We start from the raw sequence: 27969 nt of genomic DNA on the forward strand, positions 1-27969 counted from the left end.
ACTTCTGGTCTGTTTTCCTGCATAGAATAAATCGATGTTTATTAGACAAAATTCCATTTGAAAATACTGGTTATGGTATTTGTTTTATTTTGAAAAACAGTTTCGGGCACTCAGGACTCACAGGCATGGGACTGAAACCGTTCACAAACATACCAACATGTTTGAGATCCAGAAGACTTGCCTCAGCCGTTATAGAAAATCAAAAAAGCAGGTTTACAGGCACATAGTTTAAAATTCAAGATGCACTCAGACGTGACATACAGTACACATGGACATGGATATTAAAAAACGATGCATTCAGGTGTCTTTGCAGAAGCACAGGGAAGAAGTCACAGCAGCTTGGTGGTCTGCTTGTTTTTGTGATTTCTGATCAGTTTAGAGTCCAAACCGCAGCGTTCGTATCAAATACGTCCATTCAGACTTCACTTGATTATCTTATCATCTCATTCTGGTGATTAAAAATCCATTATAAATAAAAAAAAAAACAACAATTCATTCTATTGTTATATATTCCATCAATAAATGATTATTGAACAGAGTCTACTGGATTGACACTGTTGAAGTTACTGAGGTCAGTTTAAGGATAAAAGAGCAACACGGGGATAAAAATGGATTCTGGAGCAAGTTCACCTATATGAAGTATTTCAGGACAGAACATGCAAGTATGGCTGATCACTGATGTTTACATGAGCTATAGGTTAAAACTCTGAAGCTCTTTTTTTATAAGCTGTGTCCCAATTCCACAGTACAGACGACTTAAGTACAGTATGTACTAACCTTACATAGCTTTTGCAGTTTGAATACAAGAAGTCACTGTACAAATGATGTTTGACTTTCTCATCATTACTCTTAAATATAACCCCATTATTCATTGATTTGTACGTACTCAAACCCTGCTTAGAATGAACATGTCGTATGGATTTGGGACACAACTACAGTTTTGCTGACTGTGAGGTGGAAACAGTCCATGATGCAAGCAAGGCATTTGCAGACACACCAAGTTTGAAGTTTGTAATGATTAAAGTGCGACACTACAGTTGTATAATGGTTAATTGCTGGTTGAATCTGCACATCACTACTGTAGTAACTGTTTAAATATCCTCTTGCAGAGACTGGATATAGTGCATGCTCCTTTTGGCTAAAGTCAGAGTACACGAGAGCCGTCAGGTGAGAACCTTTTCGTGCAGTTGTGGGACAGACGAGCCTCAGAGTAACATGGCTGACTGGGTTCTCACTCCCACTGCAAGCATCTAAAAATAGATCCCGTTTAACTTCCATCAGCGTCTTATAGTGCTTTTCAAAGTAACTGATATCTACATGGAAAAAGGCCAAAAATGTGAAAACAGCAACTCCAAACTCACTTTCTTTAAGATACTTAATACTAACTTGGTTATAAGGCAGGTCTTCATAATAACAAATCCAATAAATAAATGAATAATAAATAATAACAACAGTGTCTTTTGTTTGATTTTGTGTTTTTCATGGAAGAAACTTCTTAATTCAACCACGTTATTCAGACTGCTTTCCTCCCACGACTGCTTGGCATTCAGATATTGCAGACAGAAGATAAAACTCCACATTATTCACAAAATAAAGTCAACAACAGAAGAGTTTACCAGACAGCCGGCGCTGTGATGCAGAGACGACACTGTTTTTTTGTTTTGTTTTCTAGATGATGTGGAAGCGAGGTCCGGGCGTAGCTACGATGTCGCTGTACGGCTCCTCCTGGACGAGCTCCACCGCCTGCTGCTTCTTCAGAACCAGGAAACTGTAGAACTTAGCAGCTGCCTGCTTCTTGTTGTTGTTCCTGCACAGATCCAGCAGGCTGACCGACTGAGCACCTGTTTTGGCCATCACCCTCTGTGGGAGAGAGAGAGAGAGAGTCAGGACAGGGAAGAGCTTTACATTCAAAAACACGTTTTAAACTCATTCAAGCAGCTATTGCAGATACATCCAAATACATCTAGTATCAACAAAAGCAGCCATCATTACTCAACATTACAGTGTGATGGGACCTTGTGGCCTCGTCCAACGTGTTGCCGTTTGTTTGTGGCTTTAACTTGAGACATAAAAATGATTTTGAATGTGATCAAAACAGAAATTCCTCTGAGTTGTAGCAACAAGATATTATCCTATTCTTCTGGTTCTTCTTATACAATGTGAGCAGATGCATACCTGGAGGCCATGGAGCATCTGCTGGGTTCTTTTGTTCCACCTCCTCTCCTCCTGGTCCTGATCCCCTCCCTGTGCCTCCTCCTCCTGACACAGAAAAACACAGTTACGAACACTAATAAAGGCTACCTACTGTCAAGTCCTAGATAAAATGAGTCTGTGCTCGCTAACTCTGAATAAATAAACAAAAAAGGATGTGAAAAATCTAAAATCCCACAAGTAGAAGTGTACTGTACAAGAGGATCTTTATCTCACCTCTTCATCAGAGTCGTCATCGTTCTTCTTCTTGTCCTTGTCGCCGAGCAGATCCAACTCGATCAGCTGACTGATGTTGGTGTTTTCCTCTGGGGGAAGATCCACATTGGATGGCTCCAGCTGTTGGGACACATTAGAGGATCTGGACCCCTGCTGCTGTTGTGGCTGCTGCTGCTGCTGCTGGTCCAAAGCTCCCATCTAGAGAAGAGAGTGGACAGAGTGTACCACAAGAACAGAAAGAGTAGTTATTGGAGTCCTGACATCAAAATATGGGCTGATATCAGATACAGAAAAGGGTGGGTGGTGAGCGCGTGTCTGTACTCACAGGCAGGGCTGGTTCTGTGTCCTGGGCTTTGCGTTTGAGGCCACGTTGGGAGGACGGAGGCAGCATGACCGACTCGTCCAGCGTGGTCCTGCTGCCTTCCACAGCTGAAGTCTGCAGAGCATTGGCCTCCTCCATGATGGTCTGGTCTGGAGGGGAAATGGGCATTGTGAACAAACTGGGGTGCATGGTACACCTTTTCACTTAAGAATAGCTAACAAGAAAGCTAATAACAGCGAATAAGATAAGCACGCCAATATAATGGAAACACCCATTTGTTACCCATGATGTCTCTCTGCTGGTGCGCTGTTGTTTCCTCTCTGGGCACCTCCGGGTTCTCCAGGTCCTTGAGGATTTCATCCAGACTGTCAGCCTCTCCACCTTTCCTCCTCTTCCTCAGCTCGTCTGGTACCAGTGGTGTCAGACACCTTGTAAACATCTACAGAGAGCAAAGAGACAGACAGAGAGGACACGCGGGAGGATACAGTCGTTGAATTCTTACCACTGTGCTACAGTTATCCCTGAATAACTGCCCATCTTTACGTTACCTTAAGCAGCCTGGCGTTCCAGAGAGGCTGAGCAGGGAGAGAGAAAAGCTTCTCGACTCCGCCAGTCTCCTTCCACATCATCAGCTTCTTGGTGGGGGGTGCCAGGTCGAGTGTGGTGACGATGTCAGAGTAATCAGACAGCTGTGCACGGATGGTTTTACTGTCCAGCTCCTTCACGCTGTCCACAATCAGCTTCCTCTTGCGCTTTGCCTTGGTCTCCTTCACTGCACAGGCCACAGGGAGATGGAGATGAATCGGCTCAGTAAACCAAAACAGCTCTGATATTTGGAGCAAAATGGCATTTTTATATAAACACATTGCTCCTGCGTAGACAAAAACTGTGAAGTTCTGTGACTGTGCAGTTGAACTAGTCACCACATTTATCATTTTCCACATGCTCATGGTAGCTTTATTTTGTCTGCTGCTTGTCTCTAATCTCTGTAACCCTCTGCCACCAATGCGATCTGGTATGGTTCTATGTTCAAGACGTGATCTTGTCCATGGAAAAGGAAGGAAACCCATTAAAAATGAAGTGGAACTGTGCACGATAATGACGTGGTGAAAGTTTCAACACAAAATGGAAATTATGGGATTGAGGGATGCTGAGGTTGTCCGTTGAAACCAGCTGCATTACCTGTGATGTCAATAGGCTCCAGGGCGAAGGTTTCTTCCTCATTGTGAACCAGGGTGGTCTGTTCTGCCTGGTCTGCCATGGCCGGTAGGGGCTCTGTTGGGCCTGAGTCTGGACTATCCGGAGCACCCGCTAACAACACACAATAACAAGGCTGGGTATAACCAAAGCTACTGCAACACAACATAAAACACGTCATGTCAGGCTGTGCTGCTGAGGTTCTTTGTGGAACTGACCTGAGAGAGCGTCAAAGTCGTCCTCATCGTCTCCGTGGTCCTGAGGCATCATCACACTCTCTGTGATGGCAGGAGGGTCGTCAAAGATGCCGCCTCCATCCTCGTTACTCAGCAGCTTGTCCACTACACACAGAGATTAGGTCATTCAATTATTGCAATCAAGATCACTGTCACGACGCACGTCATGTCTATATCACTGACAGGATCCTACCCAGCATGCCTCCCTCGTTGCTCTCCATCGGGTTGTCTCCGAAGTCGTCCTTGTACTGATCATCGTACTCCAGATGGTTAGCCTTGTCAGCCATCGAGTTAGTTGCACCCTCGGCCTCAAGCAGCAGGTTGGAAGCGGACGCTCCCATGATGTCCACCTCGAATGCACTCTCCTCCCGCATCATCTCCCGGTCGTCCATGCCGAAGTCAGCTGCGTAACAGAAGCGTATCTTTACAGTACGTCGCGAGGAATGTGGGCGGAAGGACTAACAACGAAAGGTACATCAAGTGACTGTGAAGCATGATATTACTGAACAAAGGCTCGAAAGCTCAGAGGACAGATGCCCACCGAAGTCATTGTCCTGCAGCAGGTTGAGGTTGCCCACCTCCTCTCTCATGGTGATCTCCTCCACTCTACTCTGGTTCAAGTTGAACTGCTGAGCAACGTCAATATCACTGCGCAAAACACACCACACAGTCACATCATACAGCGCGTCTCTTCAAACGTCAAATTCTGGTTTCTGCTTGTAGTCCGAGTAGTACTGACCAATCACATTTGAGCTGACTTTGGTTGTATACAGGTGAACAGTTGTGTGTGGAGAGCAAAAGAGGTGGAACGCATTGGCTGAAATTCAACCTCAGAAAGTGTTAGATTTAGCTTTTTATGAGCTTTTTAAATTCGGAGAGCAAAGAGTGAGAGCCATCACAAGAAAGAAAACATTCATGGTTTGACAATATCTATGAATAATCAACTTTACGGAGAAAATAATAACAATAAAAAAATTAAATATTGCGTTGGTTTTGATTTCTGGACGCACAGAGGACTCACTCGAGGTCTGGCAGTGGCTGATCAAAGTCATGGAACTCCTCGGGCAGCGTGATAGCGTTGTAGGCTGCTTCTCTGTTCTCCTCTGGAAGATCCACCACACCTGAAACGCCACAATTTAGTTGAAAATATTAGATAATGTTGGCGTGTGTCCCTGTGTTTGTCTGCTTAGTGTGTATTGACATGGATAAAGCTACAACATCAACAAAACTGCAAACTGTCTCTCTCAAGAGGCATGAGAAACGCTTCAGTCTCTGACACTGTCTGTAATATGAACAACTAGAGGAAAGCAGAGACTTTGATGCATCAGTTACATTTTGTCACCAACCTGGTCTGAACGCCATCTTGATCTTGATGAAGGCCTCGTTACAGTCTGCCAGCAGGTACTTGGCCTTCCTGTGGTAGATCCTCACCACCCCCAGCAGCAGATGCCCTGATGTCCGTAAAGCCATTTTCACCTGTAAAAACGATGATTAATAAAGGGTATGAGCAGACATCAGTAATGATACCGAGGAATAAACCTGCAGCTTTTTAAGTAATCTTTGTGTCAATACTCTAAAACCAGTGACAAATGGCCATCACGTGCCCTAAAGTGTGTGTAAGAACTGCCCACTTAAGTCTAATCAGGTCACAAATATACATTTAGACAATTAAAACCAGGGTCTCCTGTGAAGGTGAAGACCCTGAGACGTTACCTTGGGTGAGATGATGCTCTCCACGCTGCTCTCCAGATTGCACTCAAACACATGTGCTTTGGTCAGTTTCTTGTCCCAGTGGGCCGCCAGCCAGATTTTGGCCAGCGGCCCACGTTTGCTGAGGACAAAGTGGGCATAAAACATCGTCTCAGCGCCTTCTCATCACAGGGGAAAGGGGATAGGGGGAGTCGTCGGGCCTGGAGGGGGGACACAACACAAGATTCTTTATATGATTGAAGTCACAGCCTGAAAGGACACATTCACACTGTGGTCTGAGCTTCGGCAGACACGGCTGTCTAGCTGTCATAGCAGGGCACAAGGTGACTAATTAAGACCTTTCTAAAGCGTCGTCTGGTATGGCAACAAACCCCATCAGGACCACACAGCCCTGCAGACTGTGGTGAGGGTCCCATCGTCTCAGCGCTGTGCTCTACACTATCTGCACACTACAAAAGCAAAGCAATTAAGTAAGTAAATAATTAAGTAAATTGAGTAATGAGGTGATTTATCTACTGCTGTTTTCATGGTAACAAGTGTCAAACTGAACTTTAATCCTTATAATTAGCTCCATCTTCACCAGCTACAACATCAAAGTAATGTACATGTTATAATTAAAAGTCAATAATATGATACACATGATTCTGAAACTGGCCATTCTGCATGATGAGTACTTTCACTGTTTGTATTTGAAGTACATTTTGATGCTAATACTTCTGTCCTTTTCTTAAATAAAGAACCTGTGGTACTGTTACTTTTACTTAAGTGAAAGATCCGAGTACTACTTCTACCTTTGGATGCTTGTCACTTCACATTTTGCTGTGAAAATACTTCATTAAATTTTATCAAAAACTCAAATTTGTACTACAGTGCAGTAACTGAGAGCTTAATGTCATTCCACCACTGTGAATAAACGAATGATTGACAGTGTGTGACAAACCTTCCAGGTAGCTCAGTGTAACTGTTAGCTTCACCTGCAGCTCTGAGGCTAACGTTAGCATACCTGCTGATATTACCGCATAATTATCATCACTACAACGCAGAATGATCCAGTAACGTCACCCACAGGTGAGTCGTTCATATCCCAGCAGGCAGGGTTTTCTGAAGGTTAATGTCGTTCACAGCAGGTGAGCCGTTACAGTCACATTAACGCTCAGATGCTCCGCGCTGCCTCACAACAGGTGATGATGCAGTTAAGCTAACGTTAGCCGCTGTCACTCAAAACCAACACGGACGCTTTTCAGTCCGCGCCGACATATTTAACTCACAGTTTCACGTCCACGTCACACAAACACCTGTCGGACTCACCGGTGAGACGCTTGGTGCTTCTCTCGCTTTTTTCCCGTGGTGTCGCTGCTGGCGGTGGCCGTTTCGCCTCCACCCCTCCTCACACTAAAACAAACAAGATGGCGCCCTGCCTCTGCCCCCCCCACCGCAGGATGCGGAGTGGTGCTGATGAGGGGGAGAGGGAGGGATGCTGAGCTCTGCACCTGTGCACGCTCATCTGCTCACCTGTGTGCACTGGTGGAAAGTGACTGAATACATTTACCTAAGTGCTGTACTCAAGTACACATTTGAAGTACTTGTGCTTTACTTGAATACTTCCATGCATGCATCTTTTCTTCCTTTACGTACATTTTGCTGATAATACTTATACTTAAGCAAGGCTTTAGATGCAGGGCTTTTACTTTTTACTCCACTGCTCAGTGTAGTGGAGTATGAATTGCTGTGCTTGAGTTAAAGTGTTATATTTTCTTCAGACAGACACATTTTCCTTTAATGACCTTCAAACTCTCAAGTTTCCTCTGCACTCCCTCTGCCTCACTGCTCTCCAGCCGCCTTATTAATAGTGGATTGTCTGGATTGACTGCCCATTTAAAGGAGAGAAAAACAGTTTTATGTCAGCTTGGAGTCTCCACACAGTGAACCAGCCTATGCTGCTACATAAAAAAAAAGTCTCCATTTACATGAATGTCATTAACACACATTAACACGCAATCATACCTCATTAGCAGTTTGTACATCACATGTTAAAAATCAAGCTGCAGGAGCTGCCCTTGTGACATTCTGCAAACAGCTGAAAGTACCACCAGGGGGCAGCAAAGCCGGCTGAAAGCTTAACCACCAGTCAGATATCACACATGATCCCATCAGCCCTGAATTCAAATGAAAGCCACTTTTAAGTGTCTCAAATTGTTAAAAGAGATGAAAAAGGTACCTTTTTTTATTTACTGGAATAATTCATTTTTAAGACAATTATGGTTACCGCTGTTTAAAAGCTTGACTTACCACACTGCATCATTTTCCATTTATGTAATTACAGTAATTTCAGTGGAGATGAAGCCCTCCAGCCCCTTACTTACTTTATTTATTTTTCATCAAACATGCCTTGAATCTAACATTATGCTTCCCCAAATGGAAATAAAGATGAGTTTCATGCTTGAAGAGGTAGAAAGTTATGCTTCAGGCTGAGTCTGAACTTATAAGGACCACGCATTTAAAAAATATACAACATAAAATAAGGAAAATGTTTGTCTAAACATTGTCATAGAGCTGGGTATGAGCATGTGTAAGGGAAGGCTGAAGGGTATATGATCGCAGTCTATTTTGATTTATTTATTGTGATTGGATTTACTTCTTCATCACTGCATGAAAGTGAGTTAAAGACGAGGTGTGGACTTGAGTCACGTGACTTGAACTTTAGGCAGACTTGATAAATAAATGTGATTAACCTGATGACTTTCGGCTCCACAGGACAAAATCAAGTCACACCAGTGACTTTTGACCTCACTTGGACTTTCCTCCCCAAACCCAAAGAGCACGTTACAAATACAAGGCATGGGATTACAATCATCCTCACTCAATATTCTTTAGCAAATACGTTCTTTTATCTTAACCCATCAAAGATTTATAAAGTTGAATATACCTTTTTTTAATATAAGTACACAAATCATATTTCCTTCCAATCTCATTATTCAGACTAATCTTTAAAAACGGTGCATTCAAATCATCTCCCTGATTTAACATTTATGAATAATCCTAAATAATTTAATTCCATCTGCTTTTGAATTTAACTTTCATCACTTTTTTCTAAAATAATCCTGCAGTTTGAGAACAAATATAGTCAAGTGGACTCAACAGAATTGGTTTCAAGTCTATTTGTCTCATGTAACCCTTGAGCTGAATTCCTCCCTGTTCTCCAAATCCCCCCACTTTGACAAAACACCCTCATTTCCCATTTTCCCTCATTTTTAGTGCATTTTGCTGATAACACTTGTCATAATGGAGTGTTTTTAGACTACTGTATTTTTAATTTTACTTAAGTAAAGGATCTGAGTACTTCTTCACCATTGGTGTAAGCAGTGGCGGCGCATGGTTAAAGATCACAGTCTGGGTTAAAACAGAAAATGTCCACATTGACTAGAATCACAACATGTTTATTAACTTTTAACCAAAATCCCAGTTTCCAAAACCGAACCACAGCCTCGACTCGAGCTCCTGACCACTTCCCTGCAGCTTCTGTGTGGTGGAATCACTCTCAGAAAAAAACATTTCCACTGATCGTAATCCAGACACTGATTGTGTTTGTCATCCTGACATAACTGGGGAAACAATTTAGTAAATGCAAGCACAGTTTCTGGGAAACATAAGGCCGCGCCACCACCTGAGGCTCACTGTGAGTATTTGGCAGCTTGTTTGTCCCTGTCACTGCCGTCACGCGCCGCCCTGCTTCCTTGACCTTCAAGACTGACGGCCCAGTCCCTCCAACCTCTTCTCACGCTCCACAGACCTCCGCACAGATGGAGCCATAGCTCACATCTTATGAGCTCTGACAAGTGCTCTCTCTCTCCGGCTCGGCTCATCCATCCGTCTTTACACACTGCTGTATGACAGAATTGCAAATCAAAGCCATTTATTTAAGGGCCGGATGTGTGGAGCAGAACTTGGCTGAGAGTTTTTTAATAGGCTGTTGGACATGGCTAGGTTTCACGCACACACACACACACACACACACACACGCAGCTTGTCTTTGTTTCCCGATGACATAGCACTGAAAACAAGCAAAACATTTCCTCAAAGTGAAGAATTACCTTGGGAAAACGCTTGAAAGCACTGACTGAGTGTGATGTCCCCTCCAAATGTGCCCTCTCACTTCTCACAGCCAGGCCCATAAGTCAGGCAGGGCAAAACACTGGACCCCTGTCTCATCTCTGAGCAGAAGTCAGGGAAAAAACTGCTCACAGCTGCCAAAAACCATCCCACAAACCCCACGGGGAATGGACTTAACGTGGGCACAAAGGGCCTGGTTATATTTCACCGTAGGTTGGCCTTTGTGCCTCTGAATCGGCTAACACTGAGGCTGTGTCTCCCTCCTCGCCCAACCTGTCTGTCTCCTAAGCTGACAAGCAGGTCTTATTTAGGGAGACGCACTGAAGAAGTCCACTGGGGCTTTGATGGATCTTGTGTGCGCTGTATGTGCGGACACACACTTGTACTTCTCTCCTTGTGAGGACACTCAGTGAGATCATGCCTTCCCTTGCTTCTTACCCCAACCTTTACCCTAAACCTGACTCTAATCCAACCCTTAAAACCAACTCTGGATCATCAAACAGCCATTTGAAGGTCAGTCTGGAAGTGAGGACTGGCCGAAATGTTTCCATCACTTTTGGGGATATGACATAGACTTACATTCATTTAATGGAGGCTTACCTTAACCCTAACCTTAATTCCTACTTGCCTAACCCTAACCAAAGCCAAGCCTTTGACATGAGATTTAATGATTTACATTATGGGGATTTAAGTTTTGTCCCCACAATGCGACTGTGCAAACAGATTTATGTCCCCACAACATGAGTAATACAAGTAGACACACACACACACACACACACACACACACACACACACACACACACACACACACACACACACACAGGTTTACACTTTGGCACTTTGTCCAAATGAGAGCTCACTCACACATTTCTCACAGTGGAATTGTATGGAGGCGGGACTGACTGAGAAAAAGAAAGAGAGAAAGGGGGAAGAAAACGGGGGAGGGTGTGGTGGCAGTGGTTGGGGGGGTCTTTTCAGTTCTTTTTTGGAGGCAACAATAGTCTTTGTCCGAGATCTTCCACCATTCTTATTAAGGTTACCGAAAGGAGGAGGAGGAGGAGGAGGAGGAGATGGGGCATGCAGGCGGAGGGCAGCTTCTCCATAGTAACAATGACAAAACAAGCCAGTTCAACACCAGGCAGGCAAAAGGGATGAGTGCAGCTGCTGAGCAGAGGCACACAGACTTGTGCTGCAGAGCTCTGCACTCATAGGGGGAAGGAGGAAGAGCAGTTCAGAGGATCGGTAAAGTGCAGATCTGAAGGCGTAAAAAGAAGAGAAGAGAGAAGGTTCCCAAAGTTTCAGGAAAGGGTGCACAAAGTCCGTCAAAGAAAGTGCTGGGAGGCAACACGTGAGGCGGCGCGCATTCATACCCTCCCAGCATGGACCGAGACAGCCACAGCGAGGACACTCTGTCCACCATGGTTCTGGAGAACATTAAAAACAAACTGATTCATGCCTTCAGGACCACAGGAGAGTCCAGAGAAGATCCTCAAGAGTCTGGCTCCTCTGTCAGACCAGTCAGCATCGGCAGGAGTTACCAAGCCAACGAAGAGCTGCGGAGGGCGCAGATAGATGGAGCGATAACCTGGCTGAGGTCTGAACTGGTAAGTTCACGGACAGATTTGGCATTTAGTGCTTTTTGTCTGTAGTTTTCAACAGTTTATAGCAGTTGACATATCCAGAAATAGCTCTGATTTATCTGTTTATCATGAAGTAATGTACCTTGTGTAGTGTATTCATTCCAGCTTCCAATATGCTGATTCAGTTCTTTCATTGTTGTCATGCAGCTGGAGATGCGCTCACAGGACCTCCAGCTGGCTCAGACACTACTGGGGCTCAACACAGAGATCCAAAGACTGAGGAGGGAAAGTTTCGGAGGCGTGGAGGTAGAGGGGGATGATCAGCAGTAAATGGCCCCGGCTGAGAGCCCTGTCTCTGGGGAAGCAGGTGGAAAATGCTCTTACGGGAAGCCATGGTGTAAAAGGAAATGGCTCTGATGCAACTGAAAACTCAAAAGTTTGAATAGAAAAGATTGAATGCATTTGCTCATGATAATGGCTCATTGTGATAAAATGTGTCATGGCATAAAAATAGACAACAGTTGCATGTAAAGTAACCCGAGAAGAGGAAAAAGAAGGACAAAATGTGCTCGGCTTTATGTGATGCCGGCATTGTTTTTTTTAGATATTTTGCACTTAAGCAGAGTTGTCCTAAAGAAACCTGTTTGTACATGTTTTGTTTCTTTGCTAGGTCAGGAAACAAGGCACTATGAATGTAAAAATGAAACAGAAAATGAACTTTGTCACGATTTTATGCTGACTTTTTTTGTGATTTGACAAAAATAAAATGTGCACCATGAGTGATTTCATGTCTTTATTGTGCTGGCATACTGTACCACCGCAGTACAGCACCTGTTTGAAATACAGCTAGAAGTTCAGGTATGGTTAATAGATACATCCACATCTCTACTCTCTATGCACAGACAATCAGACCACAGTAATCTTTTTAAACATGGATTTATATACTGTACTAACTAATAATACTTTCTCAAAGAGATATTTAAGAATGCATGGTCTCAGTAGCAACCAAGATGAGGAACAATGTCAAACTGTCACCAGAATGCTTTATTGCTGCTCGTGCACAATAAAGATGCAATGAACTCCTGCTGCTGCATTGAATCCATTCTGTACGCAGTTACAGTCATAAAAGGTCAGTGAGCTTCAAGCACGCAGCTCACTGAGGAGAGGCGGTGCGCTAATGACTGACATGTTCACACATTTTACATAAATCAGGAATTTCACAGCTCAACATTTGCACAGCGTTTGAAAAATCAACTCAGCAGACCAGTTGAACGGTGTCACGAGCTGCTGTTAGCATCGCTATGTGTCTACAAAGAGAAGAAAAGTTTCTCTCACTTTCTGCACGGGACTTAAATTATCCTCTGTCACAATTTATATTCTAACTTAAATGAATACTTTACACATATTCTTGCTGCAAGTAAGACGAGAAGATTGATACCACTCTCATATCCATCTGTAATATAGCCTATGAAGCTACAGCCACGAGTCGGTTAGCTAGCTTAGCATGAAGATTAAAAACAGGGTGAAACAGCTAGCCTGGCTCTGTCCAAAGGCAATGAAATTTAGCTAAAAGCACCTCTAAGGCGCACTATTTAACTCGCATCTCATTTGTTTTATCTGTACAAAGTGTAAAAACGACTTCTTTTTTAACCTTTGGAAAGAGTCAAGCTAGCTGCTCCCTCTGTTTCTAGTCTCTATGCTTAGCAAAGCTAGCTGAATGTTGGATGTAGCTAACTCTCAGCAAGAGAGCGGTTGAATTGCTGCTTGTGAGTTTGTGGTTTCAACAAGGGAAGATGCGCTCCAACCCTTTTTGAAAACGTCAGCAAACATGTCAAAACAAGAGGGGTGGTGTTCATATGGGCTCTTGTCTTGAACACAATAAACACGACCCCCATTTCAAGGCAGCAAGTGTGATTCCAAAATCTAACAGTTCTAACAATTTCTCTAGATTCGTGTTTTAATTTACAAAATCATATTTTGCCATGAAAATAAAATTAACAAAGGAAAAATTGTAAGTTAAAGAAACCACTAGAGTGACATGTATTTTGTGCATGGATTTGAATGAAAATGACTTCTGCATTAATATAGTAAGGCCATTATAAGCCTACATGACACCACTGTTTACATGTTTTCCTTTTTTCTTTCCTCACTCATCCTCTTGTTTGGCTTCTCTTGGGAAAATACAGGGAAGTGAATTCATGGTGGGAAATTGCAAATTAATTTGTCTTGCTCCACCTTGTCTTTGTCGACTGTCTTAGAGGATATGAGGAAGCTGAGGAGAGACTTCAAAAGTTGAATTTCTTCCAGTAGTTTCAAGGCACAGAGCTTCTCCTGCTGAACGCCCTCCTCGATAAAACCCTCGAGGAAAGGGGCGGTGGCATCTTCAGGACGGACATGGAAAAGCCCACCTCCCCTGAGCTGCAGTAGATGCTGCCGCTTCCCCGTTCGCTCTCAGAGTCCCAGTAGCTGCCCTCTTCTTCCTCCTCGTCCGTCCCTTCCTCTTGCTCCTCCTCAGATAACTCCTGCTTGAGCTCCTGGATGCCGGAGTGGAGCTCCATCAGCTGCCGGATCAGAGCTTGGTCCTGGGATCGCATCTCCATCTGCACACATTCAAAACACAACCCTCTGTTTAGTTTTTATTTTTACACATTTTAGATATTGATTGATTGCTACGGAGGAGACCCAAATATACGATGAAGGAAAGAAATCACCAATTGAGAAGCCTTAAAACTTCAACCAAAACACCAAAAGACTCCTTCCTGATGAGGCTGAGTGGGTTCATGCTCAGCGGGAAACCACAGCCATTTCATTTGCCCTCTTTCAAATGCAAATGCATCTTTCTGCTGTTCCCTTTTTTTATGAGAGGCTGTCTAATTGCCCGCATTGTAAAATAAGATATTCAGAATTCCACCAACTTCAGAGTCCAAGTTTGTCCTAAGGATTGAGGAATGTCCCCAACAAAAAAACCTTCTGAGGCCGATCTGCATTTCTTTTCTCTGTTAATTACAGCACCAGGCTGCGACTGGGCTCCGGCTGAAAGATGCAGGTTCGACCGCCTTTGTCGACACTTGGAGGAACGAGAGAAGAAACGTGACCTTTTCATTCTGTGAGGGAGTTGGAGATGTGGGCATGCTGGGCTCCACCTCCTCATGCCAAACACCAGCTCTATTCAAATAATGTGCTGGATGCTGTGTGTGTGTGTGTGTGTGTGCATCTGTCTGTGCCCCCTTTCTTTACTGTTCCACTGCAAACTATCCTTACACACAGTCCTTAATTTACTTCTCCATAGGAAAACATGAACACGGCACCCCGGGATTTGATTCGAGGTGATGGTGGCTGTGCTGAATTGAATCCTGGTTTAATTATATCGTGAACACTGGTCTGTTTGTTCAACTTTGTTTTCTACTGCTCCTTTTTTATTCTGCTATTTATTCTGCTAATCTGCTGTAACAAGAGAAGTTCCCCGGCGTGGGATCAAGACAGTCTTATCTTATCTTATTTAGATGATGCCATCGAATGAAGCAATGATTCAAGCTCTCAAAAAAACAGGATAAATCTACTTTTTGAAGAAAAGAAAACAACTGAGTGTGTAAGTTTGTAGTTCCAGCATGAACAATAGAGCTTGAGAAAAAATGTTGGTTTTTTTTGTTGGTAGGTCTGAATTTACACAAGCTTCTGCCTTATTTGTCCTGGATTTGATCAGATAAATACATATTTATTTAAGATTTAGTGTTTAGGTTGGTCTTTAGTGCTCCTGTGACGACTGGGTAAACGCCATCTGCTGAGGAAGATCATGTGATATGATTTGAACAGTGCCAAACAGCTTCTGTGTGGACCTTGAGGTGAGATTGTTTTGTTAACTACAGCCTCCAGAGCCAACAATGAATCTTGAACTCAACTTGCAAGCCGGCACGGGAAAGAAAGTCCTTCGAGTAAAACAGCAAAATACAGAAACAAAATACAAAATATTGGTTTGGACACCTACATTTCTGTCACAGCTAGGCAAACTCCATCAGCTGATGAAGATCATGTGATGTCACTCAAAAGCTGGAGAAGAGCTTCTAAATGGACTCTGAGTCTGAAACGCTATTTTAATAAGATCTGTGCTGGAATACAGTGAATTGTACTCGTCCTTTCAGGTGAGTGGAGTCCAGGTTTTGCCATTCATTGCCGTTACTCAAAGAGTTGTTATCAAACCACCCGGGAGGCCTCTGGTTTTACTGGCTGTGTAGTCCAGCTCCGGCTCAGACACGTGGTTTCTCCTTCTCTGTGTGCTCAGGACTCTCGGTTACCATGACAAGCTGTCTGGGTGGCTGCACTAAATGGCGAGTGATATATCAGGCCGTGACAATGAGCCTTACACAGCGGCCCACAGAGGTGCAAACAGACACACACATACACACACAATTGGACACATAAACACACACACTGCCGGCCTCTTTAACTGGAGAGGATTGTTTAAAGGGGCTGACTTTATAACGACATGACCTACATGCGTCTTAGGAACAAAAAGGCAATAACTTTGGCTGTCCACACAGAAACATTCACAGTGGCCCCCCGAGGTCATTTTGTTGGGGTGACAAACGAGTTGACCTTTAGCATAAAGGACAATGAAATGCTTTTATATTACTGTTATTATTTCGCTTTGGCTGAAAGATTCAATTCAGCGATGAAACTTTCAAGTCTGTGCTCAGCTCTGGAGTTCACGACCTATAAAAAATGTACATAAAAGTACATAGAAGTAGAAATATACCATCAAAATGTACTTAAAGCGACACAATGCAACTGAACAGTGGTGGCTGCAACTATGGGATAATGCTAAAACATAATGTCACAACAGTAGCACAAGCAGGGGAAAGTGTTTGTTACATAGCAATGTTGAGCCTAAGTTTGCTAACATTAGCTAAAATTAGCCACCAAAAGCTACGGGTCGTACCAGAACGAGTGAATAGGCAAAATTCCTAAATGTACTGAATTGAGTAAGGGTGCATTTAATTGTTCATGAACTCAACGTTTCATTTTTAAAAGAAATTACTAGTCATTTTGCTTTCAAAAGTACATAAGCTCACTTTAAAATATCAAAAGTAAAAGTAGCCACTATGCAAAATGCCCGCAGAGCGTCAGAGTGTTAAATTATGGACCCCCAAAGTCCCGAAAGTGGACAAGATAATTATTCTACCACATAATTTATCATCTTGTTCCACAAGACTTTACAACTTAGTTCTTATTAGCACATGGTGACCTCTTTAATCTATGATAATCTATCATATTTGATCATTTAATCATATGTTTTGTATGTCAAATCAGAGTAACTATTGTTTATAGTGGTTCAAATTATAGAGAAGTAAAAGGTACAATATTCAGCTCTGAAATGTGGTGGAACAGAAGTATAGAGTAGCATAAATTCTCCTCAAATACACCTAAATTGTCCCTAAGTACAGTACTTCAGTAAATGTGCTAGATGCTGAAAACCACAATGATGTGAACTCTATTTAAAATGTAGTGAGACTCCATCAGAGCGCTGGTCTTACCAGTTCTCTTCGCAGCCAGGCCAGAGCGCTCTCTATGTCCAGTTTCCTGCCTTCCTCTCCAGCTGTGCAGCCTTCACCGAGGCAGCCAGTCCTGCTCCGAGGATCCCTGCAAACCCTCTGTCCCGCTGGTTTGCAGTCATCGAAGGTGGAGGTCTTGCAGGAGAAGTCCCGCAGTCTGGTTAGGACCACTTCCATCATGCTTTCCTTCTGCAGACCCTCTGCTGTGTCTTGCGTTGCTCTCGGCTGTAATGCAGATTCAGCCTCGTCTGATCTCTCTGTCTCTTCTGTTATGAGATGATCCCTTGCAGTTCTGACGACTTATGAAGAACTCACTCTCTCTTTCTCTCTTTCATTCACACTCCTGCCCCCCCCCCCCCCCCCCCCCCCCCTTCTCTTTTCTTGCTGTCTGTCTCTCAAACATTACACCCCAGCTCCCTGGTGAACTGGCATCACTGGAGTGTGAATGGGGAGCAGGTTTGACGTCAGCGCATTGTGCGGATGCCTGACCTCGAGTTGTTTACCACTTTTGGGGCCTTTTTATCTGACGCACACACACACACACACACACACACACACACACACAGTGATCATTAGGATGGAGAGGTGGGGAAGAGGCGGGTGGTTGCCAGGGCACAGCAGTTGTATATCTTGAAAAGACCCCGGGCTTGCAGAGGTTCAGGCCTGTTGTTTTCTCAGTTAAAAGAGGATGCACTTGCAGATACACAAACATGCACACACAGCCCTGTAGTGTAAGCACAGCTCTCATGATCTGGTGATTTGGCCCGTCGCAGGGTCAGGATCTTAAGAACAGTGTGAACGGCCATGTGTAACTAACCCTTCTCGTGCCATTTTCCCCTCACTCTGCAGCCCCTGGCAACCCCGCTGCACCATCTATTCACTCACACAACGCCTTGGCAAACCAAACGCTGGCCCACGCTCTGCGCAGAGCACAGACGGGATCGACCAAAATAGCCACCGACACATTGAAACTATTTTTAGAGTCAAGCTGAGTCCACTTTTAGACCACTCCGAGAAAACAAACTTCAGAGGGAATAAAGGAAGCTGCCTTTAAGTCTCATTGTGCAACTGTGTCATGTTCTTAATGCTGCTTTCAAAGACGCTGAAGAGCACTGATGTAAGCTGCATGAGCTGTAACGTCACCAGCCGCTTTGTGAATGAGTGAATATGTTGATGACTATGTTTGTGCAAAAGCGATAATCATACCATACAATACCATACAAAACAGACATTTTGACAGTGTGTCTTTAACAAAGGTTGCACAGTTTGAGTGTGCACACACTTGTCTTTACTGCTGTGGGATGAACAAAGGTGCACCAGTAACTGAGCTGCACCACGTGCACAGCAGAGGTGATCCATGTGTTAAACCCAAGACACACAGGTATGATGGTCAGGAGTTTGAATCAACAACATAAAGAAAAAGGTTGCACCCAAACAATCAGACAAATACATGAATTAGAAATAATAATGATAATATATCCTTTAGCATCACTAGCAGCCTGGATTTTAAAGACCTTCTTGATGAAAAACACAAAAACACACACGTTTCAGCTCCTTCTTGGTGTCACAGGTGTCTGTAGATGGCTCATTGTCGACACCTTGTGGTACATTTTGGAACCAAACGCTAACAGGCACCTCTCTCACTGAGCCACACAGATTTTCCATCTGTAAAGACTATCAGCACCATTTATTCTCTCAGGAGATTTCCCTACAGCCTAAGCTTGTGAAAACTGTTCTTGCTCAACATGATTTTAATTGTTGATAATTCACAAGTCCAAGTAAGATGCTGTTTCTAATCCACACAATCAAATCTCCAGATTTGGTGATTATGGATTGGAATTTCTGTAACCTGGAGGATCAAGTCTTCCTTTACAGGTTGAGTAAATTCTCCTCCCTCTTAAGAAAAATAAACTATTTCTCACTCTTGGATTAGCTGAAAATGCATCGTCACAAAGCTGAAAACTCACAAGACAGTAACTCTGCAAACATATGATGATCTTATAGAAAATGATGCGCTGCTGTAGATTAAACTAAACAATGAAATCAGTTCAACCTGAAACATTTTCAACAGTAAAATGCAACACACACACATGGATACAGCAGTAATACAGCAGTAATACTAATCAAATATAACAGTAAAAACTGCCAGGGAGCATTTTACCACACAGTGAGTACTTCACAATTCACACCTTTAGTACATTTTGCTGATTAAACTAGTGCTTTTGTTTAGTACGTTTTTAAATGCGGGACTTTTACTGATAGTGGAGTATCTTCACAATGTGGTACTAGTACGTTTCCTCCAGTAAAAGCTCTAAATACTTCGTCCAGCACTAAGATAAGAACACAGACAATGTGTAACATGATGGAAAATAAAACCTAATGCATAATAATAACAAATTTAAGGGAAAATGGAGTACATAAAGCGCACAAGATCGAGTAATGTACAACATTTTAAAAGAAGGAAGCGCAAAGAGTTGGTGGCAGACAGAAGAGGAAGCCTGGACTCAGAGAAGTGTGCCATGTGACGCAGCCGGAGCGCACGGCACTTTGTTAGATTGTATAATCATTGAGTGCCGGCTGGTAAAAGGAGGTGGGCGGATCCCCAAATGAGAATTTGGCAGCCCGACCCTAACAGGCAGTGAGCACCCAACCAATTAATCACACACACAGGTGAATTTCCCTTCAACTTTCCTGACTGCATTCGGTGAAGTGTGCGATCAGAGGGCTTGTTTAAGCGCCTGATAGATGCTTCCTCCAGCTGAGACATTTGGTACCTTTTAAGTTTGCCATCTCCTCTTTGCATCCTCGTCGGTCACCTTCCCCCCTTCCCTCTCATCACCCGGCCTCAGAGGCGTTGCAGGCGGCCATGCATTTGCACACGGTGCAAACGGTGCTGGTCACAAGGCTGCATCACATTTTCAGCTGTTTGCACCGGCTGGTTTTATAGGATGTTCAGCTGGTCATCTCAGAGGAGTCACCAAGGCCTGAAGGAGACCACCACGAGAACCAGGATTTAGGTTTGGAATAACACAACTACAGTCTGAGAGGCACTTTGGAGTTGGATTAGATTTGGGTTTGAGGCGTATTTTTGTCTTAATTTGGGCTCTGAGGACTTTTTTTTTTTTTTTTTTTTTTAAAGTCTGATATTCTCCAAGACATTAATCATGTTCAAAAAGAGGGATCCAGAGAGACATCCCCTGGTGTCCGGAGGGAGGGACACATACAACACTGTGGAAAGGTAAACTCTGATTCCTCCGCTGCGAGTTTGGATCAGTAGAACTTTGAGTTGTCCGTCAATCATTTGTTATGATTAAATTCAGTATGTGTGCGTGTGTGTTTGTCTGAAGTGATCGAGTGCGTTTTAGTGACACAGAGTGGAGTGGGGGTATCCTCTGTGGCTGTGTCATGTGGGCAGGGTCTTTGCTCACGCTCCCTTGTTTGTCCATTCGGGGCTGGTCTGAGATCTGCTGGGATTAGCAGTGCGCAAACGTGCGGCTCATTTGGACTGCCTCTGCTTATCCGGTCATATTCCAAACGCAGGGAGGTGCGCACAGAGCGACCTCATTATTCAACTGTCAATCTGGCTCCTGGTGATATTTGCCAAACCTCCCCGGCGGGCACGTGTCTGCGGAGACGTAACCCTTGCGGGAAAAGCAATGCTTGCGTAAATATTTGCGTCCTGTTGAGAGAAAGAGAGAATGTCTGTCGCACTTTCGAGCTCTGACCATCTTGTGCTGGTTTTTCTGCTCATTTTCACGCCGTTGCCTCCTGGTTCTTCCTCCAGACGTGTTCCTCAGTGACTCTAAATGACTCATTTCTAGTTTATTTCTATCCCACAGTAAAACAAATGTCTCTTTAAATGACACTCTTAGAGTTGGTTTTCAAACATCCTGCAAGCTGTTTATTTTTATGCAACAGGTAAAATTCACCTGCATTGTCGCTCCTCTTAACCTGCAGCTTTACTGAGTCTGGAAGCAGAATGATTGAACCAATAAGAGAGAACTGAAGTACGAAAAAGGCAGCAGACGATTGGCTGAAACATAACTTTACCTGAACAAATAGAAAATGAAGCAACATCAATAAGGGCAGCACATACAGAGGATGAACTCATTCATTAAGTAAAACTTTGGCTTTTGTACTGATGTTCACACAGTTTTCAACAGTTTTCTGACCTATTTAAAACAGTTAATCAATTAAATGAAACATTGACAGGTTAATCAATAATGGAAACAACTTGTCTATTTTAACCTGTATTTATCATTTTATGCTGTGATTTGATGCTTTATCCTTTTTTTTTATTTCCATCCTTATTCTAATTTTACCTAGATTTTAATATTTTATAGTGTGGTTTTAAGCATAGTGTTTATTTTTATTTTCATCCTTATTGTGAAGTGGATTTTATTCTCCATCTTATTTTACATTCATTTTCTATCTGTTTTTATGTCCATTCTGTTTGTTAAAGCACTCACTTGGTGGATGTGATTTCTTTCTTGCAAAGCACTTTGAGCTGCATTTCCTGTATGAACGGTGCTGTATAAATAAAGTTTATTATTATTGATAAACAGAGGAATCAGCTGAAGGAGGTAACAGAGTGTCATATAGTGAACAGACGGCAGATTTGTGATAAATGGAAATGACGTGAATAATCACTAAGCTACACGCTGTTATCTGCTCTCACTGTGTTTAATTCTGATGTTAATGTACATCCAGCGTGGCCGACCAGGAGGCGTTACAGATTGACGGCACAGGTGGCATCAAGCACTGCCACGACAACAGCCGCGCACGGGAGGATCGCGAGCGAGAGAAGAAAGTAGCCAGGAAGAGGTTGTACATGGTCTCCGTCATCTGCCTGGTCTTCATGATCGGTGAAATCCTCGGTGAGTCGTTCACTTTGTCTTCTTTCCTCTCTCTGCCTCCCCTTTCCTTCTGGTACTTGTAGAGTCTTTGTCTCCTTTCACCTCCTCTGTTGCTCCTCTCTCCCATATACTTCCTGTTTTCGCCTTAATCCAGTGCAGATGTTCATGTTTCCTGGTTGACGAATCTTGATGACTTTGGTGAACCCTGAGCTTTCCACATAGTGCCAGCATCAGCTCAAACACTTCAAAACTCACAACAACCCCCTCACACCATTGCTCTGTGCTATTATAACAGAAATCCCTTTAATTTATCAGGTTAAGACACCCACATTTATTGTCTTCCTTCATCACCGACACAGCCAAACATGTTTTCACTTTCCCGTCTTTCATTAAATTGCCTTCCCTCTGCATCAATTTTTCTCTTCTTGGACATTTCGGGATTACTTGTAGATCTTTTTCAACTCCATCACTTGTCAGAAAACCGCTTTAGTTAAACGCCGATATGGAAACACTGCACTCTATGCCGCCATTTCGCCGGTCACAAAATCGGCATGCGTTGCGGGAGATGTAGAGTTTATGATCTCTGTACGCTGTAAAGCAGCTTAGACTTTTATTTTAAGACAATCATATTCTTTTTAAGCTCTCTTGGGCCACACAAACCGTGGCTTTGACATCTAATCCATCCCTCCCTCCCCACACAACTCATTCATTTCATCAGCGTAACATTCATATTCATATTCTCTGCCTTTCTTCAGGTGGGTATTTTGCAGGCAGTCTTGCGGTGATGACAGACGCTGCCCACCTGCTGGTCGACTTCACCAGCTTCATCATCAGCCTGTTATCCCTCTGGCTCTCCTCCAGACCTGCCACACACAAGCTCAGTTATGGCTGGCATCGTGCAGGTACACTGGAAGCGGCTCTACAAACAACTCTCCAGCATTTAATCCTTTATTCGACAGTCTTTGCCGTGAAGTTTACGGCCATTGTTTCCTGGAAGTTTTAGTCAGAAAAACCTTTATTTTTATTGACATTTTCAGACACAAAGAACATGATGTATTTTCCACCGACTGACTGTAATGGTTTACGTCTTATAAGCACATATGGTGTCATTTAATCCAGTATATTTCATATTGATCATATCACAGTCTTAAGGTAAAGGTCAATTTCAACATAGTGTTTATTAATTTAATTGGCTTTGATAGTTAATTAGCCTAAAATGCTAATGGATCTTGCATTGGCGAGAGCCACCTTAGTGCTTATCTATATTCAAACAAATAGGAAGATGGTTGTTGTACTTCATGAAGATGTTTTTAACGACTTTAGAGGACGACTTCAGACCTCCAGTGCTAATTCTGCACTGAATATGTTAATGCTTAATTGGCCAAGATTTTAGCAAAACATCTGTAAAGTGTTCGTTTAGTCTGATAATTAGAGGTGAGTCAGTAACTGGTCTACGCTCTCTGCACTTTAAGTCTTGTCACTCAACTGTGTGCTTCATTTCGAGCCATTTTCAGATTGTTTTTGTGCACTTTGGAGTTGGAAAACCTGTGATCAAGAGCAGCTTCCAGCCGGTATTTGACCACAGCTCTTGTTATTTTCCTCCTGCTTTATTTTTCTTCTCATCTCTTCACCCCATGCAGAGATCCTGGGTGCGCTGCTGTCTGTTTTCACCATCTGGCTGGTAACAGGAGTGTTGGTTTATCTGGCTGTGGAGCGCCTCATCAGCGATGACTACACCATCGAGGGCACTGTCATGCTCATTACCTCTGCTTGTGCTGTGTTGGCTAATATTATGTGAGTGAAATACACACTTAGTCTCATTTATGCAGCTTTTATCAGCTCACGGTGCGCCTTTGAATATTTATGCCAAGAAGGAGAGGAGGGCAACACCAAATCCAGTTTCACGGGCTCTTGAAGAAGTTTGTGATGTTATCTGAGCTGATTCGTTTCACACTTTGAAAATTGTTCCCACTCTCAAAAAGCATGGCCCTCACCCTTCACCAGTCCGGCCACGGCCACAGTCACGGGGGTCTCAGCTCGCACGGGCACGGCCACAGTCACAAGAAAGCGAAAGGAGGCAAGCAGATCTCGAATCACGCCCACTCGAATGATAACCACATGGACGTGGAGCACAACGGGCTCAGTAATGGTATGTTTCTTGCATACAAGCCATTTTGTCACTTTCCTCTCAAATATGATTAGCTTGACATCCCAAGTGCACAGCAGCCTGCAGTATGACTGAATGTGCACCGTGGGGGGCGTTGCAATCCATACATATAATGGCATATGTGATGAATTATAATTATATTTAGAGCATGGATCTCTCTGAACCCTGTTCTTTCAGGACGGAGGGCTCAGCAGGCCAATGCCAGTGTGCGAGCGGCCTTCGTCCACGTGGTGGGAGATCTCCTCCAGAGCATCAGTGTGCTCGTCAGCGCCATCGTTATCTTCTTCAAGGTACGGCGTCTCTGTGGTTGTGCACAAAGTGTGGGAAGCCTTACAAGAGTCCCTCAGTTAGCTGATGTTATTGTGAGTGTTTTGGCTCGAATTTGGCTGCTGTGGGTGTGATTCAGTACTGTAGCTCTCATTCATTAATTCCTGCATTATTTTTAGCTTCCAGCCTTGTGCTGCTCTGCATTCTCGGTGCTAAAAACACACTCACCCTCGAGGAATGCTGAACGAGACAAGGCTGAGGCTGTTTGCAGCAGGAAAGATGGTGCCGTATTTTCTGTCCACATGCCGTTTTGTTGCTTGGTGTCTGTCTGCAGAATGCTCATTGATTTCATTTCTTCGTGTTGTGCAGTTAGTTCCTTTCTTCTGGTTAAGCTCCAAAGAACTGTTGAATCATGAAGATGATTAACACGTCTGATAATCTTAACGTTCTTTTTCTGTGTTTTTTGTTTCTTGCAGCCAGAGTATAAGATGGCTGACCCCATCTGCACCTTCCTGTTCTCCATATTTGTCCTGTGCACCACCCTCACCATCATGAGGGATATTCTTATTGTCCTAATGGAAGGTAAGGGTCTCATTCCCTGGCCAGTCTTGATTGTCTCACTCCTTATCATTTCTTACATGTACCCTCCACCTTTTTCCTCTTTTTGATCCATGATTCAGGAACTCCAGCAGGGGTGAGATACAGTGAAGTGCGGGATGGTCTGCTGGCAGTGAAGGGGGTGACAGCGGTGCACAACCTTCACATCTGGGCCCTCACCATGAACCAGGCTGTACTGACTGCACACGTAGCCATCGGTGAGGAGAAACCGTCTGCTCAAATGCAACATATTCCCTTGTAAAACTACGAGCTGTCTGCATGATTCACTTTTGCCACTTGTCACCGCACATAATGAATGAATCAAAACACTGTCGCAGGGCGTAGTTTTTGCTTTGACAGTAACTTCGGGTTTTACAGCTGAAGGTGAAATTTAGATTTGTGAAATGTATGCCAAGTCTAACACCGTAAAGCTGAGCCTAACAACCCAAAATGAAACCTCAGGCAGTTTTGTTGTTGTTTTAAACTCTAAGAACAGGAGTTATCTCTCATTATTTCATCCATCCAACAGTTTTGCTTTCTAGTGTATAATGAGCACACAGACTCTTCCTATACAGTCGATGAACGGCCGCTGCAGTCTCAAGGGGCTGCTGGCGTGCCTCCGGACGAAACCTTGAGTGCATAAACAGGTTTTCGAGCACATGAATATTCAGTATAAACACACGAGGTGACTAACAGTTGTTTACTGCCATTTCCTTTGTCTTCTGCTCTCCTCCACAGATGAGTCAGTGGATGCTCAGACTGTCCTCAGAGAAATGACACAAGCTTGTTTCTCCTCCTACAACTTCCACTCCGTTACCATTCAAATGGAGAGACAGGCCGACCTGAAGCCTGGATGCACCCTGTGTGAGGACCCCAAGATGTAGGAGCCTGCCTTAATTCTTTATATGATCTCAGCAGGCCAAGGCCAAGCTGTGCTTTAGCCGCTGTAACCTCTGGTGAAAATGATATCTAGTTGCTCATCGGGCCCTCAGGTTTTACGTTTCACTGTGACATTAATGACATATTCACATGACAATAAAATGCCTTTGTGCTGAGATTCCCAAAGAAATGTTGATGTGGAAATCACAATGAGCATGTGCCTGGATGAGAGACGAGCTTCCTTGTGACTGAAATGATTTTAGATGAAAAGCTTTTGCCATCACGTGTGAAGTTTTACATTGTCTAAAACTTTAGTGTGAGATGTTTATGCTTTTAAGAGTTGACACAGAAATCACAGTTTAATGTAGAAAGTACATCTTTTCTGTATCTATACATGATTGCGTTGAGTAACTACCATTTAAAACTTCTTTTCGATTACCAAAATACACATTTAAGTAGTGTGTTTGTTTACCTTGTTGCCCCATGTGAAGCATAATGTAGTCCTTGTTGGAGCATTAACATACTGTATCAACCGAAGACATAGGACGCAGCCACAGGCATTTGCAGACACTCTGGTATGTAAATATGAACCAATAAATATTCCTATGCATGGACTCCTACACCAGCGACCTCAGAAGTACTGTATGTGGAGAGCATCAAGTGTACTTTAATGCACGACGGAAATGACTTTGCGCTGCCTTCGTACAATTATAAGGTACACGCTGAAATGAATTATTCAATAAAGTCCTTTTTCAAATATTCTGTTTTATGAGTCTTGCTTTCAAAGACTGATTTACATTGTCATAAAGTCCTTCATGATGAAGCACCGTGTCCGTTTAACCCCTTCCTGCCGGCAGCAGCTCCCTTGTTGCTGGGCAACAAGCTCCAAAATGGATCCATGATCTTCACGTTGATCCCTGTTAAGTCCCTCACCCCCACCTGACCTTAGATCATGTCTGTCATTTTTTTTTTTTTTTTTAAACATGACGTAATTAAGAAAGTGACACGATTTACATGGATTGTTAAAGTTGAGTTCAATTTGATTGTCATGGTTGCCTTTAACAGCTTGTGGACTAATTTACAAGTAACAGACAAGGACGTTTTTTCAAAGGATGTGACGTTTATGCGCACCACTCGTCTGGCTTGACTCTCTTCAACTTCCCGCCAGCACCAACAGTGCGCGGCACTAGCTCACATTAGCTGAGAAATGGAGTCTGCTAACATCAACAATCAATCTTGCCTAAATTTATGAAGCAACCAATGCTAGGTCTATGCACCGTAGCTAAGTCACAGCTAGCTGCTTGACCTTAGCTTTCTTGCTTGCTCATGTTATTGCTGATGTTAGTCGGCTAGCTCGCCAGAAAGCTTCACCAACTGACGTGATCCATGGTACTAATTTAGTCAACAAAAAACTAAGTGACAGAGTGACACTGCAGTTTACTTAATGGCCAGTGGTGTCATTAATAACGTTTAAAGTAGCTTTAAAGTAATTTAAAGCATCTTTATTCCACGTTTCATGGATCTCACTGGCTGCACCAGTCCATCAAATTGAAATTAAGATGTCTTGTGCATGCATTTTAAGCAGATTTAGCCTGGCATACATGGGGAATTTTAGCATATACATACTTGATAAGACATAAAATAAGAAAAATATCTGTTAGATCAAAAAGATCATCAGCAGTCCTATACATCATGACGCCACAACTGTGCTGTGGTTAGTGTCCTTTCAGCGATGTTGAAAGAGCAGCAATCTTCACCTGCTCCCTCGTGGATGGACTTTATCATTAAGCTTGTTTAGACTTTGCATTTGAGTGCAGCCAGGAGAAAAAACACCTCCGCATGCATTAGCAGGCTTGTAATATTAACGTGACTGGCATATAGCTATTTGCACCTGTGCATGATGTGTCTTTGAAGAAATAGTTGAGACAGCATCCCTGCATCCTAAACTTACAAAAACATCAGTCAAAAAAAAAAAAACCCCTTTATTTCACTTTAAAGCTGGAAGCAGGCTGACTGACACTGCAGAAAGAGCTGTAGTATAAGATGACACCTCAGGCTCTGGCAACTTGTGC

The 27969-nt window shown here is 43.4% G+C and overlaps 4 protein-coding genes across 4 annotated transcripts; 2 read left to right on the forward strand and 2 right to left on the reverse strand.

The window, feature by feature from the left end:
* Nucleotides 1-64: 64 nt before the first annotated feature.
* rad21b (RAD21 cohesin complex component b) lies at nucleotides 65-7328 on the reverse strand. The gene is made up of 14 exons (XM_076754240.1): nucleotides 7201-7328; nucleotides 5896-6092; nucleotides 5529-5658; nucleotides 5204-5303; nucleotides 4724-4830; nucleotides 4376-4585; nucleotides 4165-4287; nucleotides 3932-4060; nucleotides 3298-3521; nucleotides 3032-3188; nucleotides 2753-2898; nucleotides 2428-2625; nucleotides 2176-2259; nucleotides 65-1860 (listed from the first exon to the last, which is right to left on the reverse strand). The coding sequence occupies exons 2-14, from the start codon at nucleotides 6037-6039 to the stop codon at nucleotides 1669-1671; spliced, it is 1944 nt and encodes a 647-aa protein (XP_076610355.1). The 5' UTR covers nucleotides 6040-6092; nucleotides 7201-7328; the 3' UTR covers nucleotides 65-1668.
* A 3799-nt stretch (nucleotides 7329-11127) lies between these two features.
* aard (alanine and arginine rich domain containing protein) lies at nucleotides 11128-12360 on the forward strand. Its single transcript, XM_076754243.1, has 2 exons — nucleotides 11128-11606; nucleotides 11790-12360. Exons 1-2 carry the CDS (start codon nucleotides 11382-11384, stop codon nucleotides 11910-11912), a joined length of 348 nt encoding a protein of 115 aa, XP_076610358.1. The 5' UTR covers nucleotides 11128-11381; the 3' UTR covers nucleotides 11913-12360.
* A 1-nt stretch (nucleotide 12361) lies between these two features.
* Nucleotides 12362-17567, reverse strand: LOC143335096 (uncharacterized). Its single transcript, XM_076754242.1, has 2 exons — nucleotides 17114-17567; nucleotides 12362-14182 (listed from the first exon to the last, which is right to left on the reverse strand). The coding sequence occupies exons 1-2, from the start codon at nucleotides 17309-17311 to the stop codon at nucleotides 13895-13897; spliced, it is 486 nt and encodes a 161-aa protein (XP_076610357.1). The 5' UTR covers nucleotides 17312-17567; the 3' UTR covers nucleotides 12362-13894.
* A 2517-nt stretch (nucleotides 17568-20084) lies between these two features.
* slc30a8 (solute carrier family 30 member 8) lies at nucleotides 20085-26625 on the forward strand. The gene is made up of 9 exons (XM_076754851.1): nucleotides 20085-20369; nucleotides 21842-22008; nucleotides 22743-22889; nucleotides 23628-23781; nucleotides 23970-24136; nucleotides 24332-24444; nucleotides 24898-25003; nucleotides 25102-25236; nucleotides 25757-26625. Exons 1-9 carry the CDS (start codon nucleotides 20296-20298, stop codon nucleotides 25900-25902), a joined length of 1209 nt encoding a protein of 402 aa, XP_076610966.1. The 5' UTR covers nucleotides 20085-20295; the 3' UTR covers nucleotides 25903-26625.
* The last annotated feature ends 1344 nt before the right edge of the window (nucleotides 26626-27969 follow it).

Source organism: Chaetodon auriga, chromosome 17 (assembly GCF_051107435.1).
Source record: "Chaetodon auriga isolate fChaAug3 chromosome 17, fChaAug3.hap1, whole genome shotgun sequence".
NCBI lineage: Eukaryota > Metazoa > Chordata > Actinopteri > Chaetodontiformes > Chaetodontidae > Chaetodon > Chaetodon auriga.